General features: G+C 33.4%; 1 protein-coding gene across 1 annotated transcript in view; it reads left to right on the forward strand.

Annotated features, from left to right (window-relative positions):
* Positions 1–21,577, forward strand: part of CSMD3 (CUB and Sushi multiple domains 3) — a gene marked incomplete at both ends in the record, with an annotated part of 751,074 nt that overhangs the window by 364,738 nt on the left and 364,759 nt on the right. The window contains 2 exons of the mRNA XM_082307341.1: positions 8,638–8,741; positions 14,642–14,754. Of these exons, the coding sequence (XP_082163467.1) occupies positions 8,638–8,741; positions 14,642–14,754 (217 nt within the window). The remainder of the gene's footprint in view (positions 1–8,637; positions 8,742–14,641; positions 14,755–21,577) is intronic.

Here is a 21,577-nt window from a genome sequence, read left to right on the forward strand (position 1 = left end):
CCATCCTCTTTGCACCCTCCCTTCAGGTATTTCTATACATTGATAAGATCTTTTGTGAGCCTTCTGTTCTCTAGGCTGAACAGTCCCAGCTCTCTCAATCTTTCCTCACAGGAGACGTCTTGAGTCCCTTAATCAAGACTCTCTTGTACTGGCGAGTACTGAGCAGATGGTAAGGATCACCTCCCTCAACCTGATGTCAATACTTTTTCTAATGAAGCTGAGGATACCATTCACCTTCTTTGCAGAAAGGGCACATTGTTGGCTCATGTGCAATCTGGTGTCCACCAGGACCCACAGGTAGGGTTCTGCAAAGCTGCTTCCCAGCTTGGTGGCTCTCAGCATATACTGGTGCATGGGGTTGTTCCTGCCCAGGTGCTGGACTTTGCAATTCCTCTTGTTGAACTCCATGAGGTTGCTGTTGTTCTATTTCTCCAGCCTGTTGACGTCCCTCTGGATGGCAGCATGACCCTCTGGCATATCAGCCTCTTCTCCTGGTTTAGTGTTGTGGCAAACTTGCAGAGGGTACACTCTGCCCCATCACTGAGATCACCAATGAAGATGGTAAACAGGACTGGTCCCAGTATTGACCCCTGGGATACACCACCAGTTACTGGCCTCCAACTAGACTTTGCTGTGCTGCTGATCACCATGCTCTGGGCCCAGACTTTCATCTAGTTTTCAATCCACATCACTATCTGTTCACCCAGCCCATACACCAACAGTTTGTCTATGAATATACTATGGGAGACAATGTGAAAGGCCTATGTGAAGTCCAGGTAGACAGTATCCACTGCTCTCCTCTCATCTACTAAGCTAGTCATTTAATCATAGAAGTTTATTAAAGTTGATCAACCATGACTTCCCCTTGGTGAAGCTGTGCTGACTACTCCTGATGATTTTTTTGTTCTTAATGTTCCTCGATATGGTTTCCAGGATTAGCTGCTCTATGGTACTATTAATGTTAAATAAAATTATACCTCAGTATAAATAATTTAAATAAAATTATACCTCAGTCTTACAATAAATGATGGATTCAATACATTTTCTTACTGAAAGTATTCTTCTATAATTGAATATAAAATAACACAATTATTTTGATGGAGGGACCTGTGATTCTATGGAAAATTATGCAGGTAAAGCCTATCAATCAGACAGAAGCATTTCATTAGCTTATACCATCAGATATAAATGCACATCATTTACTTACTGGGACGTAGTCAGATATCCTCAGCACAAAAGCAATTAACCATCCTGAGGGCATATGAGGACACACAGACATAAACAGGATGTAGTTTCTTCTCCTTTCCTAGTTTCACTTCTACCTGTGAAGAAGGCAATCAGAGAATTCCGTTTGATTGATGAGCAAAGAGTGGGCATGACATTATCAGCAGTCTATAGGTGTTTTTTTTCTAGAGTTAACAATGAAAACTGATGAAAGTAGATATCTTGTGGATATGTTTCAGTGAGGTGGATTTCTTGCTGTTGCAATATGTTTGGACCATTCATACTGTGTTTTTTTGAAAGATAATGTTTGCAGAAATAGATTTCTTTGTAGATCAATAATAGATGTTCTGGCACTAGACAGGTGGCCAGAATTTCCAAGTCAACCTTACCTCTCTTATCTTCTAGGTACAAATGCCATTCCCACACCATGTTAAAGTTAGCTACTAGCCAGTCATTTCCTTCGGTGTCTAGATAAAAAAAAAAATATCTTCTTTTCTAGTAGCTTAATAAAAATGAGTGAAATTAACTTAATTTTTTGTACAACCACTAGTAATTTTTAGAGGTATAGTGAGACAGCATTTGCAAAGGTTAAGATATTTGATATGAGAAAATATGGCAAAATCCAATCTGAAATAATTGCCTAGAGGTAAAAAAAAAAAACCAAACCCACAACACAATATTCTGTTTCATGAGATAAATGTTATATAATAATTTGTGTTGTTGGGAATGTGATAAACACAAGAACTTAAGTAAAAGCCAATGTCTTTCGTTAATGATTTATTTACACTCCTTTATTTCCCTTTGTGAATGTTATGTAATTTATGTGGGTGTTATTTATTTTTGTTTCTTTGCAGAAGGCCTTATTTACAAGATAATTTCTTTTTTGTAGAATATTTCTCTTTAGTGGGGATGCATATGTTGATTAAATGTTGAGACTGTATTCCTCTCAATCAATCTGAGAAACTCTTCTTGTGAATGCAAGCCAACACAATACAGGTTGTACTTCTATGCAAACAAAAAACAATAACATGAAAAATAAAAATATAATCTCTTCATGTTATTTTAACATGCTATCCTTCCATTTTAAGACTTTCCAATAGTATTTGTTCTCAGGATAGGGAAGGACTATACATATTTTTTCAATTATTGTGGCCCCAAAGTAAATAATTCTAAATGACCTTTATAAATAACTGATTGTAGGATTAGCCTCTATGGAAAATTGACATTTAGCATTAGTACTGGAGTTAAAAAAAAAACAAAAAAAAAACCCAACAAACCGGAACAAAACAGAAACCCTTTTTAAAGAACTGCAGGAAAGAAATTACATGATGTGTTTACCAATGACTCTGCAAAGCAGAATTCATCTGCTATCCATAGGATTGAGATTGCTGGCAACCATTGACATATAATATTCTGGGATAACCCCATCTTGTCTTCAGCTGCCTTCCCAAGAGAGCACAGTTCACCTGAAGATCCTGTATCTGCCAGGTTTGTATGGATCTTTTGGCCACTTTACAGCATCTCAGATGGTACTACTTAAATATATTTATGTGAGTGAATTCCATTTTAGATGCCCACAGTGTAGACATCCATATATAAATGCCTAGTCTCACTTCATAGTCAAGGACGAGAAATAGGTACTTCTAAACTGTGGTTGATCTAGTGTGTGCTATCTACCTTTCGATGAAATAGATTGCACTCTAGACATGCTTTTTCACTGGTTATGAAGAAGCCTACACCAAATGTAGGTGTTTGCACTGTAGATGTCTACAGTTAAGTATGATGAATCCTATTGCCAACAAACGGGCTCAACAATTTAGAAAGAACTTTCCAGTTCAGCTACTGAGTATTTATATCCTGGAATTGTCTTACAGTTTTGTGTGTCACCTGCTTTTTTCTGTAATGTTCTATAAAACTCCAAGTTTTCTCTCTCCTTTTCTTCCTCCTCCCCCCCTTTTCTTATCCCCTTTGATACTCAAAGCTTAAATTAGATTTGAAAGGACAGAAGTGCTTAATATTTAAGCTGTTCCATTTTAGTTGTGTGTTGTTCATGTAATAGGTGACTACCAAAGAGACAATTAAACTATTGTTATGCTACACAGCTGCTAGAAGTTCTTCGATATTTTGAATTATTGAATTATGTGCAATGTACAGCAAAATAGTATGCAATAATATTGCTTTCTTGGCAGGATATTTTAATTCAAATTTGTTCCTTACTATTAATATTATCTAAGATATAGCTCATTTTAGCTATATCTTAGCCTAATTTTTTAAGTACTCTTCTTAGGAGAAAAGCTTCATAACATCTTTAGAAACTTCATCATTATTTTACCGGTAAAATATCAAATTTTATGGAGTGAAAACATTACTATACATCCGAAAATATTTTTAGTTACATTTGCATTGGAAGCTTTAGGATAACAGATGCACATATGGAAATGCATACAACTTTAAATCTTTAGACTTCCCCTTCAAAAGCAGTTCTGAAGCACATATACTTGCTTCTGTTACACGCTGTTCTGCTTTATATGTTTTGAAATTTTAAAAAGTTCAGTACTTCACCTAGAACATCACTTTCCTTGGGAAAACTTTGGGGAGCTAGTTCCATCAGGAGCTAGGCACATAGTCATATTGAACAATTGTCTGAAAAGATTGCTGTCTGCAGCACATCCTCCTAAGTGTGCTCTCTCTCTGGAGAGTTGTAGGAAGTTCTCAAGTTAGCCATTAACTTTTCAATAAAGTCTTCTCCTGTGTTACTTCTGAGCTGGATAACAGACTCGGTTTTGCCCAAGGAGTGGATTCCAAAGGATATATTCCAAGGCACAGAAAGGAGGTACGTCTACTGAAATTTGTTAGAAATTAGATCTCTGCTCCCGCTTCTTCCTTTAGAAAAGTCTTTGCAAAATTATTAGAGACCAAAGTACACCATCATAATTTTCAGAAAGTTATTTTTCAAATAGTACTTTTTTTTTCTGTGTAGCTTGGATAATAATCATTAGTACTACCATCTTTTTTTGTTTATTAGGTTCTGGGTTTATAAATTTAATTTAATTTGGCAATTATAAGCTGTCTCAGCTGGAATTTTGCATCTTTGAAATTTCCCTCTTGTGCCTGCCTTCCAGAACTCACTTTTGATAGTATCATCCTCCTATCCAGAATCTTGTAGTTCAGGCAAATAATTGGTGAAATATTTTTGTTCATTGTATTGTTCCCTGAAAGTTTACCTGATCTTTGAAAATATTTTGTGGTCCCTCCACACTTTTTTTTTTTTTTTCAGTTTTAAATGAGATTGTGAGGTGGAGCATAAATACAATAAATACATAAATACATTTTAAACATGATCACTGTTTATATGGATCAATAAAAACAATGGATCGTATCTCATTTATATTAATGATGTTTATATCTTACTCCAGGAAACTGGAAAAAAGACTTTACTTGAAATTACAGATCAAGAATACCTGTCCCTGTGCTTCTGATTACTGTGCATCTACTAAGCAGATCAATAGCACAATTTAGTAATGTTAATCTGGTTTAAAAATAGGTAGAATACAGTAATAAATCAGCTGTTTTCCCTGAAGTGTTTATTCTTACAAACAATAGCAGACTAAAATGTAGAATTACCTTGAGGTTTTACTCTAATGTTAAACTGATTCAAGGATGCCACCTACTTTTGGTCTGCCATTTACAGCTTTTTCAGAAAAATAAAAAAAGACAAAATGTTAGATGACTGGTAAAAGCAGAATTTTTGGCAAGTTTATTACAAAGTTTTAAGTTATTTACTCATCTTACCTAAATCTCAGGTTTTACTTTGAAAGGTTCCAGCTTGCTCAGCTTTAAATGCTGATATCATCAAAATGCCTTTTCAGTATTCTAAAGGGACTAATCAATATGATGAGCACTGCCAAATCCAGCCATCTTTGGGTCTGATCAAACTAAATCTGACACTGTAAAACAAGGATTCTGAAAATATATCTTATCACTAAGAGTACTTACTTTCTTGCCATTCAGGCATATTTGCAAAGATTTCAAGTACATTTTTTATTGTACATTGTGTACTTTGCATGTCAAAGATAAACGACAGAATGAATTTCCAAAAAATATACACAGTTGTTTTTCACAGTTACAACACATAAATGCTTGTGTACTACATATGTAGTAAATGAGTTTACTGCCTCTCACATGTTGTATATTGACAGCTCTGCTGCTCCTATATGTTACTCTTGCTCCATTTGTGCAAATTCCCTTAAAATTAAATGTCTTCAAGTTTCAGTCGACAAGCATATTTGCCAAATAGATGGCAAGTTTACTTTGCCAAATCCAAAGTTTGTACTGTAAATCAGCTCAAATGTGGTATGTTAAACCTAAGTTGAAATGGGTTATTCATTAGTAGGTTACATACAGTTTCTTGCTAACCCTCTTCCAGCAGAGGTATGCATGGTACACAAAATGATTTACTGGCTCAAGCAATAATATTTAACTTTTTCCTATACATAAAATATGATCCCATTTGGTGGTTACTGTTTCTGGTTTTGTTTTATTACTGGTAGTTTTGTACAAATTTGCAGCATTTTCTAATTTTCAATTGATCCAGAAACTTTTAAGAAGAAATCGTGGTAATAACAACTGAATAAGATTAATAAGATTATCATGTTAACATTCCAAATTTAGCCAGTTACTATAATATAATGATTTATTTTTTAATATATTCTTAAATCATGAAAGTTAGTAACTACTTCATTGCTACTTCTTGTCTTAAAAATGTGACTGTTTCACAGAATATGATACAAGACAGATGTAGACTATCTATGCATCTGTGGCTTTATACAAGTACACTCTTCAAAGTCATACCTTTCCCATTATAACAGTTTTAGGTGAGTTATAGAGTGGGCCAGAAATCTTTAATAAAACATGCTTCTCTGAAAAATGATAATGCAGGGAAACCAAATAATAAACTTTTTTTGCATGTACATCTATCTTGATTAGAAATAAAAAAGCTTTCTTTATCTCAGAAAAGAATTTCAGTTGCAGAAGAATGAGATATTACATCAGAGTAGCCAATAACCTGATAGTTCACAACAGAATCATCAGTATTTTGGGGATTCACCAGAGACTAGTGGAAAGATTCAAGCTGAGGCCTATGATTTGAACAAAAAAATCAAGTTTAGTTATTTTTTCATGTTCCACAATATCCCCTAAGGAGTCAGATATTTTTCATGGAGTTCTCTTACTTTTTTATTTGTAAGCATTGTTAAAAAATTATGAAAAATACCTTACATTTCTCCAGTGAAATTAAGAAAATATTTTGAACCTTAATCATATGGGTAAAGGTATGTATTTTCTTTCTGGTGATCTCTAATTAAAAAAAATGTATCTTGAAACACTTGTAAAGGAACTTATCTTTTCCTTAACCTCTATCCTCTCCTCTGCAATGAAATACACATAGCATGGGGTATTATTGATTGTGCTAAATAAAAGCTGTTTTAACTTTCTGACACTGCTTATAAAGACAAGTACTTTAACTACAAGACAGATGTTTTGTATCAATTTGACGGTACTCAACTGATATAAAATATCTAGAAGGATATTAATTTTTAAAAAATTATTACTGTTTCACTTACCAAGAAATATATGATAATAAGATTAGATTTTTTCTTGCGTTTAATGGAAAACAGGATTAGGATTTAGGTGGATGAACTAATTATGCAATTTTTCCTAACATCTGGCATTTCTTGTTGTTATGAATATAATATTTATGTTTTCTATGCCGTAGCACTGAAGTATTGATATTATTGCAAAATGTATTTTACTGTTAATAAGTGAAATATACTTTCATCTTGAATTCAATACTAATATTATTTGCCCAGAAAATCCCATGTTTTATTGTGGACCATTTGTCCTGTTCTGATGTAGCTGTCTGTCTAATTGCATATAATTTATATGTGGACCAAAAATGAAGATGCTTTTCTTTTTTTTTTTTTTTTTTTTTTTTTAAATAGTGAATGAAATACATGTCAGCCTTAAATCTAGTTATGAATTTTGGTTTAAATTCTTATGTACAGGCTTACGAATTTTGTGGCTAGAACAACACAAACTATCGAGAATATTTTTTTTTACACTAAGAAGATTAAGAAAATTTATGTGTGGTTTTGTCTGCTTTACTCAGACAATTAGAGCAAATCAGCTACTTGCCTACACAATTTTCCATGTCCTCGCCATCTGGACCCTCTTAACTCTCTGTACTTGACTGTATTCCCTGGGGTATAATGCACACATACGTGCACACATATACATGCACGCACACACAGGTTTGTATATGTGAATATGCCAAACTGGCTGTTCCTCAGTGTACATATGTTCCAGTTTACACTTGTAAAGAAAAGTGTTTCTCCCTTCGGAACAAATTATAATCCTTGGAACATACATAAGTTTCTCCAACTTGCTTGTAGTGGCTTTTTTTAGAGAAACATGTCCTTCTTCAAACAATTACTAGAACACCAGTGTAACAAAGTAATATGAGCTTTCAAGGACGTGATATTAAGCCATCACAATATCCACAGCTTTGAACACGAACGCTCTCAGTTCTCAATTATAACAATAATTAAAGACCATTTATTACAGACACAACTATTAAAAATTCCTGTGCATAAGTATACCGTCATTTTTATCTGTATGAAAATGTGAGGAACTTCTATTATTTTCATAAAGAGAGAGTTAGCATGATTAATACATGGGTCAAAACAATATGCTTTATTTGCTTTTCTAATAATATGGTTGAATTTTGCTCTAAGTGAAAAATTCATTGTAATCTTAAAATGGAGCTGAATTTTTGATCTTTCAGCATTAAATATGTATACTGCGATTTAAATTGCAAGACATAAAAAATGCCCATGTTTCTGATTGTTGTATTTTACTCAGGTTCATGAAATAGGAAAATGACTTTTACCTTTGATCCAACTTTATCCTACTTGAGCCAGATTATAGACGTCAGGAGTAAATTATGTTATTTACTTTCACTGCATTTACTCAGTGCAGTACAATTACTCAGTTGTTATTTGAAGACAATTGTATTGCATGAAGTGCAATTAGTTTTGCTGCCCTTTGAGTATACCTTAACCAAAATGTAATGTATTTATTCAGAGCTGTATTAAACATGTAACAACTATATTAATAAAGTGAAATAATGGTACTTTGAGGAGGTCAGAAGACTGATGATACCTTAAAGTTATTATAATTCATATTTCATGAACCAAACCTGTTGGGTTAATTACAATAATTTATTGTAAAATATGCTGAAGTTACATGTAATTATTAATTGGAAAATATTTACACTGCTGAAAAGCTTATTTATGTACTCATCTCTCAGGTACGTTTCTTTATTTCAAAAATATATTTATTTATTTTATTTCCTAGGTTATTCAGATAAATTTTGAAGAATTTGATCTGGAGATTGGCTATGACACACTGACAATTGGTGATGGAGGAGAAGTGGGTGATCCTAAGACTGTGCTTCAAGTGTAAGTTTTTTGCATTTACAATTTGTATGCATTACAGAATATCATTAATGTGTTTTTTGATGAGAGTAAACAGTGATTAGAATCAGGTAAATCTCAACAAAAACTAATCTTACTGAGCTTCTAAAATTACTGAAGGTGACAGTTTAAATACATGGTTATATGTTTACTGTTCTGAAGTCAGAAAGAGAAGAGCTAGACAGCAGAAAAGAAAAAAAAATGAAATCAGAAATTTTAAGAGACATAGTCTGTACATTCACATGTAGACATGTAAATATTTAGGGGTTATTGTGCTCCCTTTATATGTGAGTTCTCAAACTGGAAGAGTGTAAGAACATAATTGAAAATAGATAAATGGATGACATATACATAAATTTTTACAACCTCCTAGCAAGTTTAGGATGACAAAAGATGTACTATAGGATCTTGACCTTTAAGTGCTTATTTATTGTAGGTAACTCAAAAAATGAGTTAGTATAGTGAAGAAAATTACTGCAGAGAAAATCTGAGTAGGATATTACCTAAACCACATATGATTACAAATCAGACAGCACTGAGTATTAAATAAGATTTTTATCATCCATTAGCTTTCTTCTGGAATGTGTGAGCCCGGATATATACAGAGAGAGAGATATATACGTAAAAACCATTGATTAACTTCAGAATCCGTATTTCTCAGATACTTAACTTGTGATGATAAGTTGTCTTATAATAATAACAGCCTCAAGAAGACAAATTCAGAATTGTATTCCTTAATTTGTAAAATTTTGAAGACAGCAGTATAATCCAATGATTCTGTTTATTCCCCAGTCATTTTAAAATATGCAGAACATTGTAATTAGGTGTTACTTGTAGTCTGTCATTTTATGAAGCTCCAGTTCCATTCTGAGTAAATAATTCATTGTTTTGTAGGAGAAATGAAGGCCCCTTAAAATACATCATATTTATTTTTTTTCAAATCTGACTCAGTTTTATGAAAAAAATAACAAAAATGTTATTTATTGCTTAGAAACCATATTTTACCCATAAGGGATTGTCCACTGTTTAGAAAAGATTCTTGGAAAAGGTCAAATAATATTTAATTATTATTTTTAAATAAACTGGCCTCTCAGTTAAGTACGTTATGTTATCATTAGTTCAAATGAGTTAGAAATTTAAAACCCAGATAGAACTAAAGCAGATGCAATAAATGTTTAGTAAAAAATGCATTTAATCAAAACCCAAAAGAACAGCAAAATTAGGATTCCTTGGAATTATATTCCCTACATTATAATTAATAGAAATGTAAGCATACTATTTTTATATATTGTAGCTTTCCATTATTCATCACAAGAATGATATAAAGAATTTGTTTGGTGTTAATACCCCAAAAACCAATGTTTAGCTTTTTTTCTTTCCTAATATAATCTCATTAATATTATTAATTTCAAAACATTTAGCAGAAAATACAGTGTTGTGGTTTAACCCTGGCCAGCAACTAAGCACCACACAACCACTCGTTCCCCACCCAGTGGGGTGGGGGAGAGAATCAGAAGAATAAAAGTGAGAAAACTCATGGGTTGAGTTAAGAACAGTTTAATAATTGAAATAAAGTAAAATAATAATAATAGAATATACAAAGGAAGTGATGCATGATGCAATTGCTCACCACCCACCAACTAATACGCAACCAGTCTCCAAGCAGCAGTCACTAGCCCCCAGCCAACTCCCCCCAGTTTATATATTGAACATCATGCCATATGGTATGGAATAGTCCTTTGGCCAGTCTGGGTCAGCCCCCCTGGCTGTGCTCCCTCCCAGCTTCTTGTGCACTAGGCAGAGCATGGGAAGCTGAAAAGTCCTTGACTAGTGTAAGCACTACTTGGCAACAAGTAAAACACCAGTGTGTTATATCAACATTATTCTCATCCTAAATCCAAAACACAGCACTATACCAGCTATTAGGAAGAAAATTAACTCTATCCCAGCTGAAACCAGGACATACAATTCTTTCAAGATTTGCAGATTTTCATCATGAATTCCACTTTGGATTTATCCTTCAAAGGATAGACTATCTGACCTCCTATTTTTAAATGTTTTTGTAATTATTCCGTCCCTTATCAACGAGGCGACCAGGATTCAGTCAGTTATTTCAGGTGTAATTACATTAGGATAATGCAAAGTTTCTTCAGTGGATTGTAGATGTGCTAATTGTTACCAATACTAGTTTTGAGAAGTGGGGAAGTACTGTAATTTCTATTTTATAAACAGTAACAGTACCAAGCCTTCAAAATATATTTCTGATAATGCTGGAATTCAATTTCAGATGTTCTTAGATTCCTAAACTATGTTGACTATCCTCTCATGTTGAAAGAACATTTATTAAGTACCAATTCACCAGGTCTTATTAACATTTAACTTGTTTTTCATTGGTACCTGAATTACAGTAAGACATTGAGGCACAGTACAATGATATTTAAAATTCTGAGTAATGTAATAAGGCACTCTGTCCAGATTTTATTTCATTAAAGATGTTAGTATCTTATAAAAGTATGTCTGATGATGAGACCTATGTTGAGGAGAAATTATGAAATTAAAGGATTAAATTTGTCATGAATATAAAGGAATTCTGAGTCTTTTTCTTTACTAAATAAGTTAATTAGAATTGCCAAGTGTTAACATATGGTAAGAGAATCTGTTCTGTAAATAACCAGATAAATAATTTTAAAGAATTATTACTGTGGTGATCCTGAAAAAGCAAGAAGTCCTCCAATTAAATTGTGGGGTTTTAATATTAAATAACATTATATAATCAGACACACATATTATTTTTGTTTACCAGTGGAATGATCACTGATTATTCTGTGATCAGAACTATCAATGTCAAAGTTATTAGGATTAAAATATTTTTAAAAATTACATGGAAGATGGAATATAATTGAGTACTGTAAGAAACTTCTAAATCTTTTCTCTTGTGAGCCATGCAGACTTTGTCTAAGTTATAATGCATAGCAAATAAATCTGCTATTGTCTGTTTTAATTTTGGATTTTAAATTTTAAAATAATTATCTTTCCTCCAGCAAATTGCTGAAGAACATTGGTTTGAATATGTCTGGTTTATGTGTAAATGATGTGAAAACATTTATCTTCCAATTTATCAAAGCTAATCAGGAAACCTATCTAAGTGTCTAATCTACTAGTTTTACTGGGCACTGATAGATAGGAAGGTTCAGAACCAAAAACTGAATTTAAGTGGTATTTAGATAGAATTATGCTTCCTAAATTGAGAATTGGCATCCTCATAATTCCTGTTATGCTGGTGTTAATCACAGAAGTAGCTAAACTCCAAAGCCATTTCAGTACTCGCCATTAGGTTTCCCTGGGTGCCTATAATTTTGTGCCTATATGCATACACCCAGCAACATGATAGACTGCTCCAGGTTAGTGAGCCTAGCACCTAAGTGAACTTAAATCTGAATGCAGTACATTTTTGTGTGTTTGACAAGATAACTAATATGAAGGCATTCATAGTGGTTTCCCATGGTACTAAGATCTTTGCAAGATGGAGCAGTGTTAAGTTTTATTACCAAGGGATAGAGGAGAAGAAGGAAAAGAAATGGTGGGTCCTCCTTCATACATCAGTCACAGCACTTTTTCAGGATGTTTGGCCATGTGCTTTCAGCAGCTTGGTCTGACAGTTGCTGTAGGTGACTCATAATGTAATACTCATCTGGGCACTGGTTTCTATAATACACATTTGGAAAATCCCGTGCACAAGGCATGAAACTCATTATTACTCTTTTAGTATGCTTGCTGTGTTGGTTATACATGTATCCAATCTCCCATATTACAGATTGTTTTCAGCAGATAAAAGAGGGTGTCACAATATTCTGAATATCCTCTAACTTAGTCTTCAGTGTACTCTCTCAGGGGGAATGTATGTCACTAGTATGTGGGAGGGGTAGTTCTGCAGTCCTAGAGGAAGAGGTGGAAAACACCCTGCTGTTAATATACTTAATAAATAATAAATTTAATTTAATAAATCATATTTATTTAATAAAAAGGGAGGCATCGTAATCACATCTATCCATTTCTGCTGTTGACAGTGTTCGCTGCTCAGCTTTTGAAAGGGAAGGTGTAAGAGCCTACTTCCAGAAGAGAAATCTAAGTAATGAATCCAGAGTAGAGGAAGTCGCATAAGCCCCAGGAGGAAAGAAAGGATAATTCAGAACTGCAGAATTTCATTATTGTCTTAAATAGCTTCTTTCACATGTGGCCCCAAAGTCTTCCCAAATATTGTACAGGGATCCCTAAGCACTTAAAAAAGAGTAACAAGTGATTTTTGTGTTCTGTTGATTGATTCTTATTTTCAAAAATGCATTTTCAAGTGGTATATTTTCCCCATGTACTATTTAATTGAAAAATATCTTTCTGAAAACTGTATGCATTTAAAAAAAAGTATTTATAATTGACTTCAGAAAACACAAATGATAAAAATTTTGATGGCTGTTTGTCATAGGAATTATTCTCTCTGACAACAAAGAGATTAATATTCCCAATGGCTTTAATATTCCCAAAATGTACTGCCAGTCACCAGCAACAATTACAAAACTCTCTTACCCATTACATCAGTGTTGTTTCTGAGGAACATCCTCTTAATCTATTAATTTGGCAAAGACTGAATTTACTGAAGACACTTTCCCTTAGTGCAGGAATGAGCAGTTAGTACTTTATTTTGACCAGGCATTTACTCGTTCAATTCTGGCAAGTCTTTGTAGTAGCTCCATCTGTGAACACAGATGCGGGAAATAGACATGAATTTCTCCCACAGCAGAGTATTTCATACAGAAACAAGCTAAAAAAGACCAGAGGGGAGAACTAAAATTAACTTCAAAATATATTTGAAATAGTCCGTTTGAAGTTTCAGCTAGCTTTAAAGAATGGTTAGAACTGAAGAAAAACAAACTAAGAGTTTTCACTCTTATACAGTCATGTGCTTGTGATCCATTTTACAAGAATGGAAAATGTTTTGGTACTTTCCACTATTCTGTTTTAGCTGATAAACTCTTACCAAATTTGATACAAAGTTTTTGGAAAAAAATGCACATAACATAAAATTGCAGTTTTCACATTCCCTTTTTGTTATCACAATATTTTGTTCAGCAAATAGAATGAACATTTACAATTGCATTGACTTTCAAATTTTTGCAAACAATATGAAAAGTGAAAAAAAAAAAAGAAATACCAGGTTCAGTTCTTTCTAATTAATTGACAACCTGTAACATTAGGAGGTTTTAAATTTCTGACACCTGGTATTTTTGTTAATGAAGGAATGAACATCAGCTGAGTCTGTCAGGCACATTCTTCCGTTGTTGTGGTAAAGGTGTTGAGGGGAATTGAGAGAGTGCAGGCAAGGTATGGACCTTCATAAGAGTATAGCTATTTAAGAATAACAACTTCCTTTTAAATATGCAGTGCATGTATTCCAAAGTGGGTAATTGTATAGCAGAGAAATACTTTTTCAGAAGAATAAAATATAGTGCCTCATTATGGGCTTATAGTGCTATTTGATATGCCTGCATGTATCATCTAAGTCATGCACACAGGACTGTCAGATAAGATTCAGGATTAGGAGACATGCATGTCTTTCTGGACCAGGAACTGGAAGTGAGATGAAATATTTCAGTACAACACAAACAGTAGTTTTTTGCTTTTATAGAGTGCTGTCAAATCTGCAGTCATTGGAACCTTGAGAGCTGTATCGGCTAACCAACCAGTAGATAACTAATTTAGTGTCAGCTTAATGCAATGAATTTAAAAACAAAAGCCATAAAAAATACTTAATAGTTATTTAGATTCCTTACAAAAAGAAAAAAAAAAATCTAGTTACTTAATAACTTTACAGATTTTCTTTCTATCTGTAGGTTAACTGGAAGCTTTGTACCAGACTTAATTGTGAGCATGAGCAGTCAGATGTGGTTGCACCTTCAAACGGATGAAAGTGTGGGCTCAATTGGTTTCAAGGTTAACTACAAAGGTAACAGTACATTATTGGAAGTGAATTTAATGGTGTATCAAAAATTAAGCCAATATTATGAAATGTTTTTCTTTCATATTAGGGGATGCATATTATTTCCAGTTCTGTCAGTTTTAAAAACAAGAAAATGCAAGCTGAGTTGAAAAAAAGAAAAAAAAAAAATAAATTGTTCTCTTTAAAGGTCTTATGTCACATGAAACTACGCACTTTTTATTTGGTGTGTTCTTACAGTAGTTGATTTTTGGCATATAGCTTTACTTTTATTTTTGTTATTTAATATTGAAAAATATTAAAATGAAATAATTCTGTGATTATTTAAAGCTAAATGCATAAAGGAAATGAATATTTCCTACATTCTTTTGAAAATTAATCATGCCTACTGTAACAGAAAAAAAACACCGCAAGCAAGGAATTAGAATTACTTATGAGTTTTGGGTCAAGACAAATTTACTTAATAATGTTGTTCTTTACAGTCTTAAAATGTGAGGGATCTATAATGCATAACATAAAACAGCTGTTGCTATTTGATGCTTCTGGGAGAACATACAGTTTTCATATAGCATGAACAGCAGAACCAACCAAAAACTTAAGAATAACATATATATATATGCACTTCTGTATTATTACAGAATTGGTTATATTTATTATTTTTCTGTTAGCTTTAACAGAGCTGCATGTATTTCTTGCAACAAATTTTATATTGCATGGTTCCTGCCCACCACCAAAACCAGGTAATACAAAGTATGATCATTCATCAAAATTATTCATCAAAAAGGGAGAGAAGAAAGGTAAAAGTTAAACCAACAACCGTGTGTATTGGAAATGGAGCTGATATTGTTGAGGATTGACGGATGGAGTGAATAAGCATATTGGAAGTAAATCTGTATAATGTGACTTGCTGGTTTTCTCTGTCCATAACTTTCCTTTGGCTGTTCATATGTATTAAGCTCTATAGTGGTATGGCATGAGTGCACTTGTGCACTCTCGATATTCAGGTCTAGTAGACTAAGGTAGACAGATCTTACCACTTTGTTGTATGGTAGTTATTAAGACCTAGGATTTCCACATTCCAGCTGTTGAAAGGGGCAAGAGAAATTTTTAGTATAAACAAGTTTTAGAATTTGTTAATATAGCAAACCTTGAACCATAGCTGAGTGGAAAAGGAAGCTTTTTAGATCTGAACTTGAAATAATTTGCAGAACTCGAAATAATTTGCACAGCTCAAGTAGTTGTTTCCTTCATTTACAGGATTCTTTTCCAGTAAAATTAATTTTACTTGCAACAATTTTGGTTTGCAGAAGGTAGAGGATTATTGTCTAGTATCTTACAATGTACTACTATATCTTGTTTTATTCATGAGTTACATTTATTCTTAGAAGCTATAGTTCTGTAAGAATAAAATTAATTGAATATGAATAGGTAGAAGGGGACAGAAAGGGTGAACATTAACAATCTCATCTCCGCATAATCAACTCTGTGATTGCACACCTAGATATTGAGTCTGTATTTCTCTCTTGCCCTACACTGGCACTTTACACTAGCTCACTAAATAGTATTATGTGTGGCAGGTTTGCTTTTTTTTTTTTTTTTTTTTTCCTTTTTCCCTCCAATCTAGAGTATGGGATGAATATTTTATATCAGTTGCCTTTGCTTTGGTCCCTGAGAGGATGTATTCATTAGAGATGCCAGAAACCAGACAATGTTCCCTTAAATAAAATGGGAAGGGGAGTTGGGGGAAGGCAGGTTTGGGGGGTTGCTTTTTTTGTTGTTTTTTCTTTGTGTTTAAGTCCTTTCTGTTAATGATGGTAAGCTCTGAAAAGAGACGTCTAAACGGGTAGTATTTTGGATAAGCAGCTGGTTTGCAATGAAGAAACTTATGAATTGGAAGTTGAGAGAAAGTCCAATGAGGTAAACTGAGTAATTGAGTTAGAACAGTATGTTCAGGGTTATGACATATCACCAGCTTCTTTACTAGAATCAAAAAATTGCAAAGACTTTTCTCTCAAAAATGTTCATAATTACTCAAGAGAATTGTGATTTCTGGGAGTAAGAGTCAGAGGACATTTTAGTTTAAGTGACTATATGAATTATTAAGAATGTATGCCCAACTTGCTTGCATTTCTTTCTAATGGACTAGATCAAATTCTGTTCCTATAACTTGTTCCCTTCCACCTCACAATTTCCACTATCCACTCAGATGCCTAACTACTGCTGATACTGTACCTATTTATATATATTATATATTTAGATCTTGTAAGTTTATGCTTACCTAAAAGGTGCAACTACATTAGCATTTTAGATTAGATCCAGCAGTGTGATTTTTGAACTGAATCTTCTGATCATTCCCACTCCCCTTGCTTTAGTTTTCATCACAGACCAGTCTTGAAAGTCACAAATTACACTCCTTTGAGTTAATTCATAAGATGGCCTTGAATAGCATCAGGTACAACATTCCTCATGTGCTCCAGCTCCTAATGGGCATTTATCAGGACCTGATAAAGCTTGCCCAATGTAAAACCACTAAAATGCAATGAAATTCTTATAAATAGTATGGCTACTGTATCTTCTATTATTTCTTTCTACAGACTTACTTATATCAGAGTTAATTACTTGGTAATGTACTCGCTAACCGTACTTGCTAACAGCTAAAATAATTTCCTGCTAAAATGTTTTGATGCCTAAATATCTGCTTCTGTGCATCTTGAGACTCAACTAACTGCAGAGGTAGTGGAGATGTGCGTGCTTCATCCCATCAAAATTCATGAAGACATTCTTCAATCTAGTTGACATTTAGGTCTTTGTCTGGCAGGCATTTTTAAGAATATACATTGTTCGAAGTCCTACCTGTAATATGACAGGAGAAACAGAAGGTAGTGGCATGTCATTACCCAGTGCCCTTTACCCATTGTCCCCCAAAATGGTATACTTGCTCAAGATGTGAGATAGAAGGTCACATCCTTTCTGACTGGAATAGAATTGAATATGCCGTATCATTTGTAATGATAGAAATAGACAAATGAATTTTTAAATACCTGTGCATTCTCTAATTTAGTAGGTTTGCAGCTGAAGAATTCTTTTAAATTTATGTTACTACAGGAACTAACAGCTTATTCTCTTTTATATATCTGCCATTTGAGAGAATCTAGCAAGTCTTTGTGAAATTATAAAAATCTTTGTCTTCTTTTGGATTAAAATGTTGCATATGGAGTTGTTTTATGGTTTTAATAGTTAGATCTCATTATAATTATTTAAATATAAAATAGAGATTTAAACATAGAGTATTTTAAAGTAAATAAGTTTTTATTGTTGTTATTTTGAAATTCTTTTTCCAGTATTCCATAAAATAAAACTACTTAGGAAGACAGAACAATAAATATCAGGAATGGGCAGGACAGAAATACAAGCACTGCCTCCTTAGAGATATATTTTACCTGTTATCTCACTGTTGTGTAAGCAGTTTTCTTTTCATGTTTCAAATATATGTGTAGATTTTTTTAATATGAAAACATGGAGTATTTAGCAATCTGAAATTGTAAGTGCATTATTTCCAACTCATAATTTTGGGGATTATTTAAAAATCATAGTCCTTCCTTTAGATATGAGATCAGACTGCGGTGGTCATACAATTACCAAATAAAACAAATAAATAATGGATTCTTTTTAGCCTTCCCAAACCAGCGCTATGAAAGGAAACTACAAATTAATAGTTATTACTGATGACAAGTTGCATGAATGCTTTGATTCATTCAGTATTTCAGGAAATGGTGCCATATTGTCACAGTAGGATTTCTAATCCCAAAGCCACGGTGCAGAGGAAAGAAGTTTCTATCCAAACAATAGTGGAGAAATGATCTCCAACATATTTAAACACTGGAACCGAATGGTCTTCATCTATAATTGAAGAAAAAGCAGCTGCACAAAATACAAGACAAACTGATAAAACTGTGGCATAGCCTTCAAAGACTAGAAACCCTTTTTTGTAAGACCATAAAATTTTGAAGAATTGTGATTTTATTTCATTTTGCAAAAACTGATTGAGAATCTAGCAATGGAATATTATAGTTCTTGGAAAATCATACATGAGAGCTCTAACTGCAGTAGCTTTCATTTGCAATAGCTTCCTTTTGTAATTTTGAACATATATGAAAGAATAAATTCAATAAAGAAAATTCCTTAGACACTTTTTCAAAATATACTTTTTATCACAGAATTTGTGAGATTAAAGAATAAAGTAAATAATCATGGTGTAAGTTCATAGGAAAAATTATTTTAAGGAATGAAATTAGTAATGTAAATACATAGTCCAAACCCATCCTGTATTAGCATAGTATGGGCAAGCCGAGCTTCTGTTTATGTCAGATTTGAGTCCTCTGAAGCAGAAGAAACTATCCTCAGGGCAGTCCAGTTTTGTTGGGTCCTGATATCGCACCCTCAGTTTATGAGCAGTGGCCAGATCTGAGGGATTTTTTTTTCTCTTTTGGTGTGTCTTTGGTTTTTGGTTTTTCTTTTTTTTTTTTTTCCTCCAAATAACTGGTTACACACTAATAAAACCTCTTAAATCAACAGGTTTTTCTGATAGCTCTGCCTCCTATCAGGACAAAATCTGTGTGATTTTGTTGTTAACTATAATAATACATCAGACATACTCTAATTTTAATTGCATAAGAAAATAAAGTGGAAGAAGATTACTTCAGCTGGACTGTAATGGTAAGTTTTGGAAGAGGCTTGTCTAAGATGCCAAGCTAGATAGGAGTGTAGGTAAAAAGTGAATTTGAAGCAAAGTACATTTGCTTTTTCAATTTTCTTTATCAATGACCTAATTTTAGGATATGGGATTTACACTCTGACACCCAGTATTTCAAAATATTTCTTTTTGCTTACAGCATAACTTTCATCTTGCTTCAGTCAGTGTGACTTGTCTCCTGAGTGCTTGGGGTACTACTGCAGCTGGGGTAGCCTTCTGGAATTTGTGATCCACCTTTCATCCTATTTTCCTAGCAGTAAGCACTGAGTTGCAGACACATCTGAGGTTTTTTGTCACAGATGGCAGAAGTTTTTTTCCATGGCTAACTGCTCAACAGCACTTGCTTTTCTGTTGGTGACAGAACACTGAATGATCTGAATTAGGTAGATAGTCTAATCCAGTGTTGGTCCTCTAACTATGTCTGGAAACACATATTTTGGAAATATGTGCGAAGTAAGATACATTTGCTATATGAAGGCTTCAGGAAGGTCTAATCTGAACAAGTTATGAGAGTAGCTCATCTATGAAACATGTCCATTCTACTAAGAAAAATATAGCTTTAATTCTTGTTATTGATATTATAGAATAATTTTTAAAAAACTTAAATTACTGAACTCAGTGAGATTGTGGACAGTTTCATTCTGTAATTTTGGGTTTCACAGGACAGGTGATTTTTTTTGTTTCTTAAATACTATCTAATCCTTCTTTCATGAGGAAGGGGGAAGTGAAACTTTTGTACTTTCTGTGCTTCAAAATCAGGCATTAAATCTCTGTCACACTTCTCCTTTCTGAACTGTTCAGTGTTATCCATTTCAGTTTATATTCTCTTGTGGTATTTTCACTCTTCTGATGATTTCTGTTGCCTTTGTACGCACTCTCCTCTGTGTTTCTTATCATGTGTTTATTTTGTTTGTGTGTGTTTTGTGGTGCAGTAACTAGATGGGATCAGGCCAGTGATTTGTTTAATTAGATTCTAATACCCTCAATTCTATTCCTTGTGCATCCTAGCTTCATTTTGCAGAAAGAATAACAAGCAGAAATTCACATTAATGGCAAAAATCCCTGTGCTAAATCAATGTTAATGATTTTAAACCTTTCAAGTCTCATGATTTGTTCAAATTCTCAAATACAAATACTGCTTTGTATTTAAAAAAGAAACAAACCACTATTTTTTGCAACCCTAATAACCCACTAACCAACAAGTAGTTTACAAATACAACACAACTTTCCCTGTACTTGATTCCATTTCTGCTAAAAGTGTGTTATTGACATTTTTTTTTTAATTCAAGATCATTCCTATTAGAGAATCATAGAATCATAGAATCATTAAGGTTGGAAAAGACCCTTAAGATCATTGAGTCCAACTGTTAACCTATCACTGCCAAGTCCACCACTAAACCATGTCCTCTATTTCAGATCTTTCTTGAATATATTAAGCAAAAAGGCATCCACTGCAGAAACCTGGGTCACCTTCCCTGTTAACTTACTGCCGAGATGAAAATTGGTGCTGTATTTTACTCTTTGTTCTTCCTGCTTCCTTGGCCACAACTCATTGCAAGCTTTTTCAGTAATAGACCCTACTCTGTCAGTATTATCCAAATGTTTGATTAATCCTTTTATCTAATTCTCAAACATTTCACATAGGATATAAGAGTCTCTGTTTGTAATCCCTAGATTATAAGAATATGAGAGCAGCTGTACAGAGTCATAATAAAGATCCATTTAACTGAGTATCACGTAAGTGATACTTCTTCAGAATGCTTTCCTACACTCTAACAGTTTGTGGCCCAGAGACTTCCTAAATCCAATCTATTTATAGTAAGTAACTTGTGACAGATTTTTTCATCCATTACTGTCTATTTTTCCTCTTAAACTCATGTACAATTTTAGTATTCTGAATGTTTTCTGGCAAGGACATTCCAATGAAGTATTTTCTTTTGTTCACTTTAGTTTTACTAGCTTTGTCTGATGCCTTTTCATTCTTTTCATAGAAAATACAGTTTATTTAATCTGCCATTTTACTGCTTACTCAGTTTTGTAGGACCTTTATTATGCTTCACAGGTGGTTGTCCTCATTGC

This window comes from Platalea leucorodia (assembly GCF_965183815.1).
Source record: "Platalea leucorodia genome assembly, chromosome: 1".
Classification (NCBI taxonomy): domain Eukaryota; kingdom Metazoa; phylum Chordata; class Aves; order Pelecaniformes; family Threskiornithidae; genus Platalea; species Platalea leucorodia.